At 43.6% G+C, this 20,628-nt stretch overlaps 2 protein-coding genes across 2 annotated transcripts; both read right to left on the reverse strand.

Moving 5' to 3' along the window:
* Window positions 1-46: 46 nt before the first annotated feature.
* Window positions 47-2,815, reverse strand: LOC144455766 (polyamine-modulated factor 1-binding protein 1-like). Its single transcript, XM_078149369.1, has 5 exons — window positions 2,734-2,815; window positions 1,903-2,012; window positions 1,301-1,375; window positions 777-870; window positions 47-125 (listed from the first exon to the last, which is right to left on the reverse strand). The coding sequence occupies exons 1-5, from the start codon at window positions 2,773-2,775 to the stop codon at window positions 54-56; spliced, it is 393 nt and encodes a 130-aa protein (XP_078005495.1). The 5' UTR covers window positions 2,776-2,815; the 3' UTR covers window positions 47-53.
* On the reverse strand, window positions 2,778-20,283 carry LOC144454118 (uncharacterized). The gene is made up of 17 exons (XM_078149125.1): window positions 20,189-20,283; window positions 19,054-19,207; window positions 18,229-18,396; window positions 17,870-17,998; window positions 12,658-12,768; window positions 11,915-11,974; window positions 11,122-11,256; window positions 10,129-10,263; window positions 9,364-9,501; window positions 8,825-8,962; window positions 7,571-7,708; window positions 6,785-6,913; window positions 5,939-6,076; window positions 4,474-4,629; window positions 3,350-3,517; window positions 2,822-2,901; window positions 2,778-2,781 (listed from the first exon to the last, which is right to left on the reverse strand). Exons 1-17 carry the CDS (start codon window positions 20,281-20,283, stop codon window positions 2,778-2,780), a joined length of 2,076 nt encoding a protein of 691 aa, XP_078005251.1.
* Window positions 20,284-20,628: the final 345 nt, after the last annotated feature.

A 20,628-nucleotide genomic window follows, 5' to 3' on the forward strand; every position in this document is an offset into this window, starting at 1 on the left:
CAAAACCAAAAAGCGGTGGGAGTTGATTAAAGACAAATTATGAAGGTGTAAACTTATTGATTTTCTACGCACTGTGGCTTGAGATGATATTCAATGCAAGGAATTGTAATATTATAGTGAGGAACCTAGGAGGAAGCAGAAAATGACAATTTTGACTCAAGGGGAAAGAAAAATAACATGTTTTGAGGTAACTGGAAAGCCCAAGAGGCCAAATTTCAAGAATGGCTTCTTCCCTCTCAGTTTACCCTGTGGTAGGGAAGAATGGTGGAGATTTTAAAGGTGGCAGAAAAATACACTTGTAGAGTCATGGTGTTTTCTTCAGGAAAGATTAAAAAAAGTGATAATGGAAATCTGATCTTGTACCCTGTGCAATAGGGTCAAAGCTAGGGTTCTCTGGGTTTAAGGACCTCTTCAGCATTTATTTTTCTAAATATGAGCCTAACGGAAAATATAGCACCTGATAAAGTTACATGTGAGCTACTAAGGTGTGTATGTGTGTGCATGCGCATGTGTGTTAGTGTTAGTGTTTTTAGGTGGCTAAGAGCATTACTAGTTCTGTAGTGTGGGGCATCCTTTATTTCTTACCCCTCTCCCTTTCCCCCAGTGGCTAGCCGCCCTTCTCTAGTGGTCAGACCACCTCTTGGTGAACAGCACTGTGCATAGGCATCGATCTCAAGTCAAGTAATGTGACTGCCATCTTCCTTTAGGGAAGCACCTGCAGTTTCCTTCTATTATTTGAGTCTCCCTTTGGCCAAGGTGTAGGGGATACTCCTTACCATCAGATGCTCATTCTGTTGGCGCCTGTCATCTATTTCTTTCCTCAGCTTCTTGTTTTCATGTTGCAAATGGACCATCACGTTGTGGAGATGGCTGTGGGAAAGGAAGAGGGTGTACCAACAGTGAGAGATCAGTGTGGAACACAAAAGCGTCTGGGAGGGATGGAGCGATACCATTCATGGGAGTTTGAAAACGAGAGATCACTGAGTGTCCCTTGATAAAGAAGGAACAAGTCTAGAGAGGGAAAGGATCTGTGTGAGATCACACATCTGGGAGCAGCAGACCCAGGTTACATCAGTCCTGTGAATACTCTCTGATCTAGGGCCCAACACTGCTTCCTTCCCTGAAACGAGGAGGGGAACCAAATGAATCCCTAATGCCTCCTTTGGGCTTCTCATTAGGTGTGAATGATGAAAAGAGTTGCCCAAAGTCTTTGTGGATCCCCCTTGCCTGGCTCAGGGCCATGAGGAAGGAAAGGGTACATACCAGAGAGACTCAGCCTTCCTAGAGTAGGGTGACTTACTCCTTTTCACCAGCCAGTTGATAAATGCATTTGACTTGTTCTCGGATCTTGGATCCTAATTTCTCAGTGTTATCTCTGTAATTAAATTCACAAGAGAAAGTAATAGCTAGTCCAATTCCCCCCCCCCCCATCCCATCTCCCTTCACTTAGACTGAAGCACCATGGGTATATTCTTTTGAGGTTTAGATTGATAGTTTTGTGGCTGGGAAGGCTGAGTTCTTGGCACTGTATGGGGTGGGGGGGCAGAGACAGGCCCCAACCTCATTAGTAACCACGAGGCAGGAAAGAGGCTCTTTAACCCTTGAAAACCTTGAAAATCCAGGAGTTTTCATGACAGAATTGATGAAATTTTGATGAAATAAAAGAAAAGCATTCCTAGGTAGGTCACAAAAAAGCTGCCTTCCGGCTCAATTCTATACCAGTTTGATGCTCCAGAACAGGAGCTCCAACCTCTTCTGTCTAATCCTACTCAAACCCAGTATGGGCTGGACCTGAGGGGCAGGGATTAGACAGTGTTTTCATGGATACACGGCTCCATGTGGAATGCCTGGAAAGTGAGGCTCAGCTGAAGGACCATCTTGCTTGACATCTTTCCTCCTTACTTTTGTTCCTTCACCCACTGATGTACATCAGATGCAACCATTTCATTTTCCTGGTGAAATTTCCAGGTGTCTTTCTGAGCACTCTCCAGGGTGTTCCGAAGGGCTTCCACCTGGGACAAGTGGAAAGGCAGGAAGTGGGAAAGAGGTAGGGGTATGGCCTATCTGCCTCCCAACTCTGAGGTAAGGTCAGGTCTCCCCCAAGGAGAAGACCAACTTTGTAACCTGTTCCCTTGGTCAGAGGGCAAGAGCCTTGCTGAGGTTTGTTTCTACTAAACTCTTCAGCTCTACCAGGAGCAGTTACTCTTGGGAGGAAGACGGACAAAAAAAGCTGCTGGCTCTTAACACATCCAGAAAGAAATTCTTCAGCACATTCCTCCCTAACCCCTTCTTGGATCCTAGTTTCTAAGCACCCTCACCCTCACCCCAAAGTGGGGTTTGGGAGTTGCCCAAGTTGAGTGCCTGACCCTTAGTGTATGAAATGAGCTTTAAATCCCAACCCTCATCCTGTGTCTGTGGGTCCCAGGGAAGGAACCACACCTAGGTGAAGTCAGAAGTGAGGTTAGAATGAGAACTAAGAAAACCTGCATTCGAAGAGAGGCTCATGTACCTCACAGCTAGTTAATGTATATCTGTGCTTTAAGATGGAGATTTCATCCTGTAGAAAGTCTTTCTATCAAGAAAAATCAGATGACCGAGTGTTGCTGTGCATGTCCCAAACCTCACTCAATTCATGGTGCAGAGACTTCTTACTGCACCTCCTGTGGCTTATTCTTAGGCCCCAGGCTAGTGGGGGGCTAGAAGCCATGGCACAAGGAGGCTGGTTCCTGTTACCTTTTTCTCTTCTTCCCGCAGGTTCTCCTTGAGGGAGGCCATTTCTACCTTGAAGACCACAAGCTGCTCATCTTTGGCTGCCAGGAACTGGAGGTCATTCTCATGTGTCTTTTGCCAGAAGGCCAACTGATAATTCATATCTTCTATCTGCTGAACGAAGGCATCAACCTGCCCGAGGAAACAGAGCCCATTAGGCCAGGGTGTGAGACATGCCCTGCCTGAGAGTATTCCCGGCACAGTCGCGTGGGGGGCTCCTCATACCCTGGGAAGCAAGTAAGGTCCAGTTGTTCAGAAGAAAATACCCTTTCAAAATGTCTGACTGTGGGTGGCAGAGGGCAGTGGTCACCTGAGGTTTTCAGGCCCTCGAGGGGCTCCCCAAACCAGCCCACATGAGCAGGTAGGTGGAGAGACCAAGGGAGGGAAGGGAGCAAAAGGGAAGGGGTGGGGGAAGCTCATGGCTTGAGGTGCCAGGTCTGAGCAACAGAAGCATCGGCAGCTCAAGCTGGGCCTGGCCAGGGTCGTCCCACAGGACAGAAGCAGCACTGGATCATTCCTACCCCACGAGGTGGGCCAGGCAGGACCGTTCTTGTCTCATGAGGCAGCCCAGCACCCTCACCTCTTTCTCACTCTGCTGGTGAAAGTCCTGGAGCTTCCTCAGCTCCCCGTTGAGCTTTTTCATGCGATGCTTATAAGCGCATGTCTCCTCCTCCAGCTGGGACTTCTTTTGCTGGGTCTTTTGTAACTCTTGGCGAAGCGTGGCTGCCTCCAGCTTGGCCTGACTGAGCTTTGGGGCAGAGGCCAATGGGCTGTGGTGAGCCCAGCTGCACTGGCCAACCCCCCTCCTTGGTTAAGAATGAAGGACATGGAGAAAGCTTCCCCAAGAGAACATGGACAGCATCTCATGGGAGGCTTGCTTCCTTTTGGAAGGTTCTCCTTTTCTCTAGTGATAAGACCTCTATTTATCTAGTGCTTTTCTAGTTGGTTTAGGAAAGAGGAAGGGAGAGGGTTAACAAAATGTTTGTTTTTGAAAAAATTGGTAGTTTTTTCAGTTGACAATATTTTGTTTTCTCTCCCAGCTTCTCCCCACCCCCACTAAAAACAAGCAAACAACAAAACAAGATTTTAAAAAAAAACAAACTTTTGTAATAAATATGATAGTTAAGGGAAATAAATTCTCACATTGGCCCAGTCCCAAAAGGTGGGTCTCGAGTTTTTGCACCAACAAACCAGTGTAGCTGAGATTAGAAGGGAAACTGGGGGAGGGTTATCTTTGCAGATCAATACACAACAATGGAAATGAATTGCTGAGAATATTAAAAACCTACAGTTCCCCCCCTCCCTAGCCCTCTCTTCTTCTAATCTTATGACTTTATTGGTTAGCCAGGCACCCTTAACACAACCCATCTTTATCCTTTTCCCCTTTTCCCCTTTTCCTTCGAGTCCATCCACACTTGGCCCTTGGTCCTCCCAGGGCAAGGTTAAGAGCAGCCAGGTGCTGGCTCCTTCTTCCTGCCTTGAGGGTGGTAGTGCCTAGGAGGGGATTACAAGGAAATCCCATCCCCTATCCTTTGAGGTGCCAAATGCTTTGGCTTCCAGGCTTTGCTGAATACTTTGGTCAAAGCCAGGTGCATGGTGATCCCCAACCCAGCACTTCCATCAGTCCCCGTCCCCTGAATCTGGCCCGACTTCCTCAAGCTCTACCTTATTTCTGTACAAGGGGATATGAGGTTATTTCCTAACCTTCTCCAGAGCCTCCTTCAGTTTGTCTTGGTTTGACGACGTTCTAGCTGACTCCAGGCAGGAGTGAGTATTTCTGAGGTTGTTCTTTTGCTCCTGTTTTTCAGCCTCTTGGAGATCCTTTTGTACATGGGTCAGAGCTTCTTTCTGGCACACCACCTTGGGGAAGGGAATGCCATCATCCTCCTTCCAACTCTCACCACTAAGTACTTTTGGAGAACTTAGGTTAAATATTCACATGAAGCCTATTGTGGCTTCTGTTTCTAGGCTTTGTTGATGGCCAGTTTTCTTTTGGGGTAATGTTCCCCATTTCAGGAGTAGGGTGAGACTTTGGGGCCTGGTATATGATATGCTCAAAGAAGTGTTTTGTAAATACTCTAGGTTAAGTGTGAAGGTATAACCCTGTGTACTTAACACTGATGAGTTATATTCCACATTACTCCCTAAAATTATTGCTTTCTGGGAGGATTTTTCTTAGTGTTAAGAGAGACCTAAATGTATTCCCTAAAGCCAGGCTTAATATTAAAACTTTACACCCAGGCCTTAGATGGTGTAGAGAAATGTGTGCTGCATTTGGAGTTGGAAGATCTGATTTCAGAGCCTGGCTTTGCCACTTATTAGCCTCTGGGTCTCAGGGGCTGCTCCTATAGAATGGGAATAATATTACTTGCACTGACATCATAGGGTTGTTGTGAAGATCCAGTGAGATGATATTTTTACAGTACTTTATAAATGTCCTCCACTGTCATTATGTTAAAAGTTTGGTTGGCTAAGCCTTTATCCACCTTTATATGAGCAGGAAGGAAACCTGATCATGGCTGTCCTTGACTTTCTCTCTTTAGCATGTCTATGCTTGTGCATGCATGCACGCGTGTGTGCACACACGCGCGCACACACACACACACACACACACACACACACAGAGTATCTGTTTTCTTTTGACGCCATATTTCCTTCCACCCTTTACGATGGCCAACAGTTTGGATTTATAGCAGCTACTCTTGTGGAAGCTTAAGCTGTTTGACCTTAGGAATTGGGTTGAGAAACTCAAGACTGGATGTTGTCTAACTTCCTAATACCAGTGGCTCTAGGGTGGGACTATTCCTAAAATGAAATTCTTTGGTCTTCTGTCAAGGAAAGTGTTTACTTTCTGGAGAAGCTAAGGAATAGATATTCGGGGGAAAATGAAGGAATCCCTAAAAATCTGGGATTCATGCTAAGTGCTTGAGAAGTGACAAGACTGAGAAATGCCAATGTGAAGGCGAAATACTAAATGATACCATGATGAGGACAGAGACACTGGAAACCAAAGTAGAAGTCTTTGAGAAATCTGTTAAGAGGTGTTCTAAGGTGACAAGTGAAGCCAGGATTCATTTTCCTTCTGTGGTGAAGGAGTCAGAGCTTCTCTGTGAGTTACCTGGCAAGCTGGTGAACAATTCCCCAGCATTCATCTCTTTGCAATACTCACCTCATTTTCCTTCACCTTGGTTGCCTCCTTAGCAGTCTCGAGCTTGTTTGTGGCTGACTCCCGTTGGTTCGTACAGTGTTTCAGTGCACCCCGGAGGATCTCATTCTCCAACTCTAGCTTACATACTTTCTCCTTCTCCTACTCCCTCATTGATCAAATGAGATAATACATGTAAAGTACATTGCAACTCTTAAAGCATTATATATAAATGTGCCCTGTTACTGGTGTTGTTATTTAAGAGCAAAGTGCATGCTTTCTACCATTCTCTACAATTCCACCCTTCCTCTTGTGATACCTTGACCCTTCTCTGTCTTTGTTGACTGTCTTTTAATCCTTCTAAAAAATTCCTCTCTTGCGAAGAAAACTGGGGCAAGTTTCATTGGAAAAGAAATGGTCTTGGTTTTCCTTTTCCTCACGTTTTGGAAATTAAGGTAGGTAACCATCTGCTTCTACTCTTACCCATTTCCCCTTTGGTTTCCATGTTTAAAAACAACCAGCAACTAATCAGCCATTGCTAGATGTAAATCAAATAGAAGTAGGAAAGGTCATGGTTGGGGGCTGGTTTGGGAAATCCCATTAAATCAGTTGATCAATCAATATTAAAACCCTCCCTATCTTTGAGTCATTAACAGGGATGTAAAAGTGAAACCTTGAAGTGACAAGTGGCTAGATAGGGGTGAATTTGACCAGGGAGCACAGAATTGGGCTTGGTCATAGGATCTGAGGTGTTAGTTATTTACTGGGTAGTTGTACGTCTGTGACAAAGGATGGGTGGCCTTGATTACAGAATGATTGCTTAGAGCTGTTCCTCGTCCCCACCATTGTGGTGCTCTTGGACCTGCTCACCTTTTCTGCCTGCTGTTGGATATTCTTCTCAGAACAACTACATTTTCTTGTAAATGAGTCTTGGTTTAATGGCCTCTTAACTTTCAGACACTGGTTGTCCTCCTCGGGCTCATAGCATCTATTCTTCTCCTGCTTGTCATTGAAAAACAAAGCCCCAGACATTAGGAACTATTTGCCACCTTAAATGCTCACCCCCAGCACCCTGGGGTATAGTGCCACATTTCATTCTGTGATATCTTGGCCTTTTCTTATTAATCACTTTGACCTCTTCTAAAAACTCTTTGCAAAGAAAATTTATTTGGTGAATTTGGTTGAAAAACTGTCTTGTTTTTTTTCCCACTCTAGTTTCTCTCTCACCTAGTAGGAACAAGGGTTGATGGCCTCCTGTCTTCCTCTATCACCCATTTATCCTTTGGTTTTTAGCTCTGAACAGCCAATCAACCAACTGACTCGTTAGCCAACCTTAAATAGGAGGTGGGAAAAGATGGTGCCAATATCCAGGTGGCGTATAGCTCCTATTAAATCTATGTTTTTAAAAGTGATCCTTACATCGGAAAGAATGACATATGCCTCCGTGAGTATGACATGAAAATGAATCCTGGTTTGGAAGGAGGATAGGTAGTGTTGGCTGCTGACCAGCAAGCCTAGGAGTGGGCGTAGTTGTAGTTATTACTTATTTACTGGGGAGTGATAACTGTGTGACAAAGGATGGATGGCTACATTACAGATTGACTGTCTAGAGCTGTCCCCCTTTATCACCATTCTAGTTCTCTTGCGTCTTCTCACCTTTTCTGCCTGCTCTTGGATCTGCTTCTCAGCAGCTCTGAGCTTTCTCGTAGCTGAGTCCAGTTGTGATGAATAACATTGCATCTTATCCCAGAGACACTGGTTCTCATCCTCCAGCTCATTCAATCTGGCTTTCTCCTACTCATCATTGAAGAACAAAGCCCCAAGACATCAGAGATTACCTGCCACCTAAAATGCTCATGCCTGTCACCCTGAGCCACTCTCCCACAGTTCATCCTGGGACAGCATGGTCTGTTCTCATTAATCACTTTGATGTGGTGCCAAGGTCCGGGGGTTTTTTTTTCCTCCCATTTAAAAAAAATATTTTAAAAAGTGCTCTCTCCAAGGAGAAAGAAGTGACCTTTGCCTCAGTTTGGATGTTGACCAGGAAGTGGAGGAGTGAGCTTGGTCATAGGATTTTAATCCTTAGTTACTTACTGGGGAATGATACCTTTGTGAGAAGGGAGGGGCGACTAGATTTCAGAATGATTGTTTAGAGCTGTTTGCCTTCACCTCCATTATGGTGCTCTTAGATCTGCTTCTCAGCACTATTGATCTTCAGTGTAGCTGAGTTCAGTTGCAATGTACAATATTGCATCTTTTCCTGGAGTATCTGGTTCTCATTCTTGAGCTCATTGTATCTGTCCTTCTGCTACAGCTCATAGAAAAATAACTTTCCAGACGTCTAGAATGACCTTCCACCTAAAATGCTCACACCTATTCCCCTGAGCCACCACCCCAAACTTCATCCAGTGAGGTCTTAGTCTGTTCTCATTAGTTTCTTTGACTTCTACTAAAGCTTGGACTTAAAATTCGAATGAATTAGGTTGGAAAGCTGTCTTGATTTTCTTTTTTCTCACTTCCTCACTCACATAGTAGGAACGAGGGCATATAACCAGCTCCCTGCCCACCACAGCCATTCGTTTCTATTTGGTTTCCTGTTCTAAAACAACCAACTAATCAATCAACCAACCAGTTAGCCAAAATGGAAGTTGGGCAACGGTGGTCCAAGATGGATGTGGTGTGGTGTTCCTATGAAGAATCCAAAGGTAATCTGGATTATTAGAAGTGCTCCCTAAATGGAGAAAGGCATGATCTTTGCTTCACTTGTGTGTGAAATCAAAGTGAAAACTGGCTTGGGTAGGAGGATATGTAGTGATAACTGTGTGACAAAGGATGGATGGCTACATTACAGATTGACTGTCTAGAGCTGTCCGCCTTTATCACCATTCTGGTTCTCTTGGGTCTGCTCACCTTTTCTGCCTGCTCTTGGATCTGCTTCTCAGCAGCTCTGAGCTTTCTTGTAGCTGAGTCCAGTTGTGATGAATAACATTGCATCTTATCCCGGAGACACTGGTTCTCATCCTCCAGCTCATTCAGTCTGGCTTTCTCCTACGCATCATCGAAGAACAAAGCTCAAGACATCAGGAATTACCTGCCACCTAAAATGCTCATGCCTGTCACCCTGAGCCACTCTCCCACAGTTCATCCTGGGACAGCATGGTCTGTTCTCATTAATCACTTTGATGTGGTGCCAAGGTCCGGGGGTTTTTTTTTCCTCCCATTTAAAAAAAATATTTTAAAAAGTGCTCTCTCCAAGGAGAAAGAAGTGACCTTTGCCTCAGTTTGGATGTTGACCAGGAAGTGGAGGAGTGAGCTTGGTCATAGGATTTTAGGCATAATAACTTACTAGGGAGTGATACCTCTGTGACAAAGGATGGGAAGATAGATTACAGAGTGATTGTCCAGAGCTCTCCTTTCCCTACCCTTTTGGTGCTATTGGCCATGCTCACCTTTCCTTCCTGCTCTTGCATCTTCTTTTCTGCATCGCTGCACTTTCTCGTAGCCGAGTCCAGTTGTGATAAATAACATTGCATCTTATCCCGGAGACACTGGTTCTCATTCTCAAGCTCATTCAATCTGTCATTCTTCTAATCCTCATTGAAAGATAAAGGCACAGACATCAGGAATTACCTGCTACCTAAAATGGTCAAAACTATTGCCCTGAGTCACATTCCCACATTTCATCTTGTGATATCTTGACCTGTTCTCATTAAACTCTTTAATGTCTTCTACAGACTCTTTCAAAGGAAACTGAACTTGGTTTGGTTGGAAAACTGACTGTCCTGACATATTTTTCCCTCACCCACGTATAGTATAAACAGCTTCCTGCCCTCTAATTGCACCCATTTCTCCTTTGGTTTTTAACCCTGAAACAACCCAGTTAGTGAATCTCAAAGAGGTGGTGGGAAAAAGAGGTGCAAAGGTCCAGGTGGTTTGGGGCTCCTATTAATTTCAAATTGTTAAAAACACTCCCTGCATGGAGAAAGAAGTGACTTTTGCGTCAGTGAGTGTGACACGAAAGTGTTTGCTAGGAGGATAGTTAGGGTGAGATGTGAACCAGCAAGCCAGGAGCTGGCTTGGTCATTGGTTTTTAGATATTAGTTGTTGACTGGGGAGTGGTATCTCTCTGACAGAGGATAGATGTCTGGATTCTAGAATGGCTGTCCAGAGCTGTTCCCTTTCCCCACCATTTTGGTGTTCTTGGGTCTGCTCACCTTTTCTGCCTGCTCTTGGATCTTTTCAACAACACTGATCTTTTTTGTAGCTGAGTCAAGTTGCAAAGAATAATATTGCATCTGATCCCTGAGATACTGGTTTTCATCTTCGAGCTTATGCAGTCTGTCCTTTTCCTACTCAGCATTCAAGAACAAAGACCAAGACGTCAGGAAGTACTTGCCACCTAAAATGCTCACGCCTGTCGCCCTGAGCGCTGTTCTATGCTGCATCCTGGGACCTCTTGACCTGTTCCCATCAATCTCTCTTATCTCTTCTGCAAACTCTTGTAAAGACAATTGGAGTGAGTTTGATTGGAAAACTGTCTTGACTTGCTTTTTTTCCTCACTTCCTCACTCACACAGTAGGAGTGAGGGTAGGTAGCTTCCTCCTCTCCACTTGTACTCCTTCCTCCTTTTGTTTCCAGCACTAAAACCTCAAATAGGAATTGGAAAAAGTTGGTGCCAAGGTCCAGGTGTTTTAGGCTCCTAAAAATCTTACGTTTTTAAAAGCGCTCGATTCATGGAGAAAGAAGTAACCTTTGCCTCAGCAAGTGTGACATGAAAGAGAAACCTGGCTTTGGAAGGAGGGTGGCCTCATGCCCTTCACCACCCACCAATTACTCCTTTGATTTTCAGTTCTAAAACAACCACTTAGCAAACATCAAAGAGGAGGTAGCAAAAGGTGGTGTGAAGGTCCAGGTGATTTGGGGCTCCTAATTAATCTATATTTTAAAAAGCACTCCCTACATGGAGAAAGAAGTGACCTTTGCCTCAGGGAGTGTGACATGAAAGTGAAACCTGGCTTTGGGAGTAGAATAGGTACAGCTGGAGACTGACCAGCAAGCCTAGGAGTGAGCTTGGTCATGGGATTGTAGACATTAGTTACTTACAGGAGAGTGATATTTCTGTGAGAAATGATGGGTGGCTAGATTTCAGAATGATTGTCCAGGCTATCCCCCTTCCTAGCATGGTGGAGCTGTTGGGTCTGCTCACCTTTTCTGCCTGCTCTTGGATCTTCTGAGCACAAGCAAACTTGACTGTAGTGGAATCCAGTTGTAATGAATAATATTGCATCTTATCGCGGAGGCTCTGGTTCTCATCTTCGAGCTCCTTCAGTCTTTCCTTCTGCTACTCTTCATAGGAGAACAAAGCCTCAGATGTCAGGAATTACCTGCTACCTAAAATGCTCACACCTCTCCCCATGAGCCACAGGCTCATACTTCATCCTGAGACATCTTAGATCATTCAAATCAATTTCTTTGACCTCTCCTACAGACTCTTGCAAAGAGAATTGGAGTGAGTTTCTTTGGAAAATAGATTGTTCTGACTTCCTTTTTCCCTCACTTTCTAACTCACATTGTAGGAGCAAGGATAGGTAGACCGTTGCCCTTGTCTCCCGCCCATTTCTACTTTGTTTTCCAACTCTAAAACAATTGGCCAACCAACCAGTCAGCCAGCTCAAAGAGGGGGAGGGAAAAGGTGGATCGAGGTCCCGGTGTTAGTGGCCAGCTACTATTAAATATTGCCAAAAGCTCTCCCTACATGGAGAACAATTGACTCTTGCCTTAGTGACTGTGACATGAAAGTGAAACCTTGCTTTGGTAGAAGAATAAGTTGGGTCGGATGTTGACAAACAAGCCTAGGATTGACCTTGGCCATAAAATTTTAGGTGTTAGTAAACTAATTGGGGACTGATACCTCTGTGACAAAAATTAGGTGGCTAGATTATAGAATGACTGGTGCTGTTCCCGGTTTATACGAGTGTGGTGCTGTTGGGTCTCCTCACCTTTCCTACGAGCTTTTGCATCATCTTTTCAGTAGCACTGAGCTTCTTCTTGGGTGAGTCCTGTTGGATAAGATTTGATCTTATTCTGGAGAATATAGTTCTCATCTTTGGACTCATTCAGTTGGCCCTTTTCCTACTCATTGTAGAAGAGCGAAGCCCCAGACATCAGGAATTACTGCCACCTGTTAACCTGGGCCGCAGTCCTACATTTCATCCTCTGATATCTTGGCCTGTTCTCATCAATCTCTTTGACATCTTCTACAACTTTTGCATAGAAAATTGGAGTGATTTTGGTTAGGAGACTGTCTGACTTTTTTTTTTCTTACTCTCATAGTAGAAATGAGGGTAGATGTTCTCCTGCCTCTACTCCCATTCATTTCCTTTTGGTTTGCAGCTTTCAGCCCACCAATCCAGTCAGCTTACCTTAAAGCAGAGGTGAGAAAAGGTGGTGCCAAGGTCCAGGTGGTTTGGGGCTCCTAATTAATCTGTATTTTTAAAAGTGTTCATTATGTGGAGGAAGATGTGACCTTTGCTTCAATGAGTTTGAGATGAATGTGTAACTTGGCTTTGGTAGGAGGATATGGAGGGGTGAGTGCTGACCAGCAAGCCTGGGAGTGAGCTTGGTCATTGGATTTTAGTGGAGTGTGATACATTTGTGTCAAAGGACAGGTGCCTAGTTTACAGAATGATTGTCCAGAGCTGTCCCCTTTCTCTACCAGTGTGGTGCTCTTGGGTCTGCTCACCTTTTCAACCTGCTGTTGGATCTTCTCAGCAGCTCTGGGCTTCCTTTTAGATAACTCCTGTAGACACTGGTTCTCATCCTCATCCTCGGGTTCATTCAATCCATCCTCCTCCTACTTGTCATTGAAGAACAAAGCCCCAGACATCCGGAATTACATGCCACTTAAATACTCACCCCTATCGCCCCGAGCCACAGTCCCACATTTCATCCTCTGATGTCTTGGCTTGTTCTCATCAATCTCTTTGGCCTCTTCTATAACTTTTGCATAGAAAATTGGAGTGATTTTGCTTGGAAAACTATCTTGATGTTTTTTCTTACTGTCATGGTGAAAACAAGGGTAGTAGGCTACTACCTCTACTCCTAATCCTTTCTTTTTTTGGTTTCCAGCTTTCAAACAACCACACAAACAACCAGTTAGCCAACCTCAAAGAACAAATGAGAAAAGGTGGTGCCAAGGTTCGGGTGATTTGGGGCTCCTAATTAAGCTGTGTTTTAAGAAATCTCTGAATACAGGCAGGAAGAAGGGACCTTTGCCTCAGTTACTGTGACAGAAAAGTGAAACCTGGCTTGGGTAGGAGGACGAGAAGGCTTGGATGCTGAGCAACAAGCCTAGATGTGAGCATGACATGAAAGTGAAACCTGCCTTTGGTAGGATGATAGGAAGGACTAGATGTTGACCAGGATGCCTAGCATTGAGCTTCGTCATAGGGTTTTAGGCGTTGATTTCCTACTAGGCAGTGATACTTGTGTGAGAAAGGACATTTGACGAGATTAGAGGATGTGTGTCCAGAGCTGTCCATCTTCCTCACCATTGTGGTACTCTTGGCTCTGCTCACCTGTTCTGCCTGCTGTTGGGTGATGCTCTCAGCAGCACTGAGCTTGCTTGTATGTGAGTCCTGTTGCAATCCATAATATTGCACTTATCCTGGAAACTGGTTATCATCCTTGGATTCATTCAACCTGTCCTCCTAATTATCATATAAGAATAAAGCCCCAGACATCAGAAATTACCTGCCACCTAAAATACTCACACCTGTAGCCCTGAGTCACAGTTCTGCACTTCATCCTGTGATATCTTAGCCTGTTGTCATCAATCTCTTCACCTTTTAAACATTTTTAGTTTTATTTCAAACAAGAAGTTTATTTAAATAGCATGCTGTTTGACTTGAAGGGAAAACTATCTAGGATCAATTTCTTTTTTTTTTTTGGCTAGGCAATGGGGTTAAGTGACTTGCCCAGGGTCACACAGCTAGTAAGTGTTATACGTCTGAGGCTGGGGATCAGTTTATTTATAGTAATTTATTCCTACTGAGAGACAGAGACTGTCGTACATGTAACAGCTGCGTACAAAAAAAGTTATAAAATCACCCTTAGTTTTACAATGATAAAAGAAAGACATGGAAATTGTCCAATTGAACAAGGTATACAAGTTTTTTTTGGTGAGTTTTTTTGTTGTTAAATAGTGATATTAAATAGCAAAACAACTTACTGGAATAGAAAGATAAAAGTTAATGAACGTGCCACTAATGGGGAAAAGGGTTATTTTCACAGAACCAGTTTGTTTTTTCCCCTCCCCATCTCCATTTGATGTTGATTAAAGCATATCACCAGCCACTTAGTTAAAAAAATACACATTATGCCTGTGCACATATACCAGTTACAATAAAGGCATGGGGGAAGGGAATCAAAGAAGAGAGAAAACTATACTGAAGTAGTCAGGATGTGGATGAACCAAATCTTGGTTTTCTAATTGTGAATGTATTGTTTTCCTTGGGAGCACAGTTCTGGAGTAGAATTGCAGGTTCTCTTTTTAGTGAACGCCTCCTGTCTGCTGCTAGTATACATCAATTGTATCTTCATCCTCCATTTCCAGCTGTGTAGGTGTGTCTGTTTCATTGATTGGTTGCCCATCAAATTGGAATCTGATCTGCATCATTGACAAACCCTGTCATTCATGATAGGTTTTCCTTAGTTTACTAGGTGGTGTGTGCCTCTTAATCTTAAATTGTACCACTGAACCATTTTGCCCTACCACCTTCAAATTAACGTGGTCATTGTTTTCAGTCTTGACTCCTTCCTTCGGCTTTTTCTTGGCCGTGGTAAGTCTGGGAGTCTCCTCAGCTGCTGCTTCACAAAAGAGGCACCAGAGTGGTCCATTCCAAGGGAATGGGGGAGAAGCAGCAGAGGCAGGAGCAGAAGTAGGAGGAAGATGATGGTGGTGATGGTGAGGAAGAGAAGAAGGAGGAGGAGGAGGCCAAGGAAGAGGAGGAGGAGGAGAAGGACGAGGAGGAGGAGGAACAGTTCTCTTCACCTTTTCTACAATCTCTTGCAAAGGAAATTGGCGTGAGTTTGGTTCGAAAAATGACTCTCTCGACTTTCCTTTTCTTCACCTCCTCACTCACATAATAGGAACCAGGCTATGTAGCCTCCTGCCTTTCTTTCTTACTCATTCCTCCTTTATGGTTTTGTTCTAAATCAATCAACCAACCAGCCAGTTGGCCAAACATAAATAGGAGATGGATAAAGGTAGTACCAAGGTCCAGGTGATTTGGGGCTCCTAGTAAATAAATACCTTTTTTTTAAAAAAAAAAACTAAAAAATGCTTGCTACATGGAGAAAGAAGTGACCTTTGCCTCAGTGAGTGTGACATGAAAGTGAAATCTGGCTTTGGTGAATGGATAGGGATGGTTGGATGTTAACCTGAAAGCCTAGGATTATCTTTATTATAGGATTTTAGGCATTATTTAACGTCTGTGACAAAGGATGGGTGGCTAGATTACAGAATGACTCTCCAGAGCTGTCCCCCTTCCCCAGCACGGCTCACTTTTTCTTCCTGTTGTTAGATCTTATCAGCATTGTGCTTTCTTGTAAATGAGTCCCATTGTGATGGATAATATTGTATCTTATCCTGGCTTTGCTGGTGCTCATCCCTTGGCTCATATAATCTGTCCTCCTTACTCATTATTGAAGAACGAAGCCTCAGACATCAGAAATTACCTGTGACCTAAAAATGCTCATACCTATCCTTAGTCACAGTCTCACATTCCATTCCCTAGTATCTTGGCCTGTTCTTATCAATTTCTTTAACCTCTTCTACAAACTTTTGCAAAGAACACTGGAGTGAGTTTGGTGGGAAAACTGACTGACTTTCTCTTTTCTTATTTCCTTATTCACAGTGAGTAGGTATTCTCCTGCCCTACAGTCCCTTTTTCCTTTTGTTTCCAGCTGGAAAACATGCAACCAATCAACCAGTTGGCCAACCTCAAAGAGGATATGGAAGAAACTCATTCCAATCTCTAGATGGTTAGGGACTTCTATTAAATCAATATTTTTTAAAAGGGCTCCCCACTTGGAGAAAGAAGCAACATATGCCTCAGTGAGTGTGATAAGAAAGTGAAACCTGCCTTTGGTAGGAGGATAGGGATGGTTGTATATTGACCTAAAAGCCATGGATTTATCTTTGTCATTGGATTTTAGGCCGTAGTTACTAACTAGGGATCGATACCTGTGTAACAAAGGATGGGTGGCTAGTTTAGAGAATGACTGTCCAGAGCTGTTCCTCTTCCCCACCATTGTGGTGCTCTTGGGTGTCCTCACCTTTTTTCCCTGTTGAATCTTCTTCTCAGCAGGACTGACTTTTCTTGTAAGTGATTCCTATTGCAGTGGATAATATTTTACCTGATCTTGGAATCTCTGTTTCTCCTCCTCAGGCTCATTCGATCTGTCTTCCTGCTTGTCATTGAAAAACAAAGCTCCAAACAGTAGGAATTACCTTTCACCTAAAATTGTATCACCTGAAGTCATACCTACACTCTATCCTGTGATATCTTGGCCTGTTCTCATCAATTTATTAGACTTCTACAAACTTTTACAAAGATCCTTGAAGTGGTTAGGTTATAAAACTGACTGTTTGGATTTACTTTTTTCTCACATAGGAATGTGGAGAGATAGTCTTTTGCCCTCCCATCTATTTTTTTTTTAATTTCCAGGTTTAAAAATCCAGCCAACTAACCAGTTATCCAACCTCAAAGAGTAGGTAGGAAAAGGTGGTTCCAAGGTACAGCTTTTTATGCTCACCTATTAAGCCTATATTTTAAAAAAACACTTCCTTCATGGAGGAAGAAGTGACCTTTGCCTTAGTGAGTGTGACATGAAACTGAAACATGGCTCTGTCATGAGGATAGGAAGGGCTGGATGTTCCACCAGGATGCCCAGGATAGACCTTTGTCATAGGATTTTAGGCATCAGTTACTTACTGGGTTGGTATACCTGTGTGACAGAGATGGGTGGCTGGAACAGAGACAGCCTATCCAGAGCTGTCCCCCTTCTCCACCATTGTGGTGATCTTGGGTCTGCTCACCTTTTCTGCCTGCTCTTGGATCTTTTCAACAACACTTTGTGTAACTGATCCTAGTTGGAATGAATTCTGTTGTAGCTGATCCTGGAGAGTGATCCTGCTTCTCAGCCTCTATCTTAGCAAGCCTTTCTTTCTCCTATTTCTCATGGAGCAATGAAGCCTAGAGCTCGAGAGAGTGACTCCTCAGCTACCACCCAGACCCACACTTGTTGCTCTGTCTTGTCCATTCTTCCACACTTCCTCCTGTGAGATCTTATTCCTTTTTTCCTCATCCTCCTCTCTTTGACATCTTCTAGAAACTCATCTCTTGAAAAGAAAACTGGAGCCAGTATGGTTGGAAATTTTACTATTCTTGGCCTTTCTTTTCATCTCTTCCTCACTCACACACTGGGAAGGTAGGCATCCTCCTGCTTTCCACTCCTACCCATTTCCTCTTTGGATTCCATGCTGTTAAACAACTAACCAGTCAATCAGTCCACCCCTTCAACCTGAAGTAGGAGATGGGGAAAGGCAGAGGCGGTGCCAGGATGTAGGTATTTGCAGGATTCACATTTATATCTGTCTCTGTCTGTATGCATATGTACATGAGGAGACAGAAGCCAAGCATCTTCTCTTTGGGGTATATATTCTGGAGAAAGGGGCTCTGGCTGGTAGCTGGGATATGAAAGTGAAACTAGAGTTTGGCATGAGGGTTTGCATGCTGACTGTCAGCTGAGGGCTGACAGTGCTCACAGGGTTTTTTTGTGTTACTCACTGGGCGGGTGGTGTCAGTGTATCAGAGGATGGGTAGGGAGTGCGGGGAACTGGGCCAAGTTGTCCCTTTTCCCCATTGCTGTGGTCTTTTGGGTCTGCTCACCTCTTCAGAGAGATGCAACATCACAACAGCCTCAAGCTTGTCCTGAGTTCCTCTCTGCTGTGAGGGATGTTTCTGCTGATCCCGAAGATTCTTGACCTGATGTTCAAGGACACTCAGTTTCTCCATCTCCTATTACCTCATTAGAGAACAAAGATCAGAGACTGAGATATCACAGGCTGTCTAAAATAATAACCCCTACAGCCCCATTCTAGTCCCACTCCCATCCTGGGGTACCTCGCTCACCCCTCTGCCACAAATGCTCTATTGTTCTTATTAGTTTTGATGTCTGCTTATCTGTTCTCTGGTGTATCTGCCCTGCCTGGGTCTGTTGCCTCCCTTCCCTGCATAATATTTCTCACCAGTTTCTTATCATCTTGGATTTCCTTCTTGAGCGCCTCAATTTTGTCCTTTAGCTCCTTCTCCTGGTTCTTCCACGTCAGCCTCAAGTCCTGGTGGTCCTCTCGCTCCCTCTCTAGCTGTTTCAGTTGTTTTCGCAGACTCTCATTAATATAACATTCCTCCTCAAGCTGAGAATAGAAAATCAGGACCAAAGGATCCGTATCTTTTCTGATGCCCATCTGGTATGGTCATTGCACTCATAAAGAAAGAAAGCATACACATAATTGTAACTTGAAAACTGTGAGAACAATTGAGGCCATCTCTGTGGTAAGTCAGCTTTCATGATGAAGGAGTTTCTACTAATATTCAGGAAAAAAAACTTCCTTCATTTCTTCAGTTTCTCCTAGCCATCATTGATCGCCTTGGCCTTGGGCATACTCATTTACTTTAGCTGTAGATTTTACCTCTCCCCATCTCCCAAAAATATTTTTTATATGAAATCTCATTGGGAAATGAATTTTTCATATTGTTCTTTTCTGAGCATCTTATCTTTGGGGGTAAATATTATGGAGAAAGAGGCTGCTCACCCCTTGTCAGCTTAGCAAAGAGTTAACACTGTTCTATAGCCAAAGACACGTAACTTTGACCAGCTAGCTTACATGTGCATACTCTTAGTTTCAAGATCAGTAGAGGAGATATATGAATGGCTCAGCACAATCTACCACTAGTTCTGGAAAAAAAAATTTCACAGTGAATTGGTAACATCATCTTTCCTATCTCAAGGTTCCTGTTTATATCTAGAGCAAAGGACAGTCAAAGGTTGATCTCCTGTCTGTCCATCAAACCTCGTCTATGAGTTCCTTCATCTTCTCCTGGCTTTTACACAGCTGTAGTTTCATATCATCCACTGATTTCTGAAGTTCTGTGATCTCCTTTTCTGCATCATGGTGTTTCCTATTGGATACTTCAAGTTCTGACGTCAGCATTTCAATATTCTTTCTAAAAGAATGTTACAAATCGAGGCAAAGTGATTGATGGGGGAATAGTGAAATAGATTGTTATCCATTAGATTGTAAACTCCTTGAAGTAGAGACTATCATTTGCCTTTCCAAATTTGTGTCTCCAGCACTTAGCAAAGTGCCTGGCACAAAGTAGGTGCTTGATAAATGACTGATGTTTGACTGACACGAGTGTAATTGAATAGTACCACTCCATAAGAAAGGATGACTATGAAAATTACCAAGAAGCATGGGAAGAATTATATAAACTGTTGCAGAGTCAGGAAAATACATGACTACAATCATGTAAATAGAAAGAACCAAAAATCTGGAATCGAATGCTGTACAATTATAATGATTAAGCTTCACCTTAAAAAAGTCAGTGGGAAGGGGGAAGTGCCCTTCTCTCCCTTCTTTGCAGAGATAGGATGACTGTGGGTGTGTAACGTTGCACATACTATTAGACTGCTTGGTTAATATATTGATTGGTTTTGCTGAGCTCTTTTTATGTCTTTCTTTTTTCTTTGTCATATGGGGTAACTCTTTGAGGAGAAGGGAAAGAAGAGGGACCTATCTGAATATGAAAGTAAAACCAAAAGCTGGAAATAAAAATGAAATGCAAGAATGAAAACAAAACAGAGGGGGGAAAAATACCATAGGTATTAGGTGACAAGTAGGAAGGTTGTAGCCCCATCCCAGTAGTTTGAATATCCTCAACAGAGCAGGCATTGAGTGCCTCAGCCCTTGTGGAGACTGAGGCCATATAGCAATAGGAGTGTCTACAGAGCTGAAACCTCATTCCACCAACAGTTGGATAGCTTTAGATTCCATTCTTTGTCCCAATTTTGGGACAATTTCCCCCAGTGGGAATGTTCCAGTCAGTAAGCCTGTGTAGGCAGCTGTCAATGTCTAAAGTGCTTCCTTTTCTCAATGCTATGTCAGGAGAGGTCGAGCCCCCTGTCCTTGGTAACTGTGCTAGTACCTTTCTGTTTCCAGTAGATCCACTAGTGTGGATTTATCTTTCTGATGTCCTTTGAGCTCACTGGAAAGCTTGTCGATAAGCTCTTTCTTTTCCATGTTCTCAGCTATCTTATCTTCCAGCTTCCGCTGGGTACAGTCTAGGCTATCCTTTAGCATAGATGTCTGTTTATCAACACATGACAGCTTCTGAGCTAGAGGAGAGAGTAAAAGAATCACTTTAGTCTCAGTGGGAGAAGAGAATCACAGAATAATAGGATTGCAGAATTGGAAGGGATCTCAGAGTACCATATAATCCAGCCCATATATGAGCAGGAATCCCGGATCATCTTGCCTCTGGGGCCATTTCACCTCTGCTTAAAGACATCTAATGAATGGGAACTCACTGCTTCCTAGTATAGCCCATTCCACAAGAGGGAAAGTAGAGACAGTTTATGTTGGAAG

The sequence above is a fragment of the Phascolarctos cinereus genome, unplaced genomic scaffold (genome assembly GCF_003287225.1).
Source record: "Phascolarctos cinereus isolate Bilbo 61053 unplaced genomic scaffold, phaCin_HiC Scaffold_2;HRSCAF=192, whole genome shotgun sequence".
In the NCBI taxonomy this organism is placed as follows: domain Eukaryota; kingdom Metazoa; phylum Chordata; class Mammalia; order Diprotodontia; family Phascolarctidae; genus Phascolarctos; species Phascolarctos cinereus.

Bases quoted from the DNA above. Each gene is read 5' to 3' on its own strand.
- LOC144454118 (XM_078149125.1), bottom strand. From the start codon at position 20,283: ATGGAAAAGAAAGAGCTTATCGACAAGCTTTCCAGTGAGCTCAAAGGA. The intron at 6,914-7,570 runs GTGAGAAGACGC...AATGACAAGCAG, and splicing joins TCCAAGAGCAGGCAGAAAAG to GAGAAGAATAGATGCTATGA. The intron at 3,518-4,473 runs GTTAGGAAATAA...TCTGCCCCAAAG, and splicing joins TGAAGGAGGCTCTGGAGAAG to CTCAGTCAGGCCAAGCTGGA.
- LOC144455766 (XM_078149369.1), bottom strand. From the start codon at position 2,775: ATGGCCTCCCTCAAGGAGAACCTGCGGGAAGAAGAGAAAAAG. The intron at 1,376-1,902 runs GTAAGGAGGAAA...ATTTAATTACAG, and splicing joins CAGTGGGTGAAGGAACAAAA to AGATAACACTGAGAAATTAG. The intron at 871-1,300 runs GTAAGTCACCCT...CCTTTCCCACAG, and splicing joins CAACTGGCTGGTGAAAAGGA to CCATCTCCACAACGTGATGG.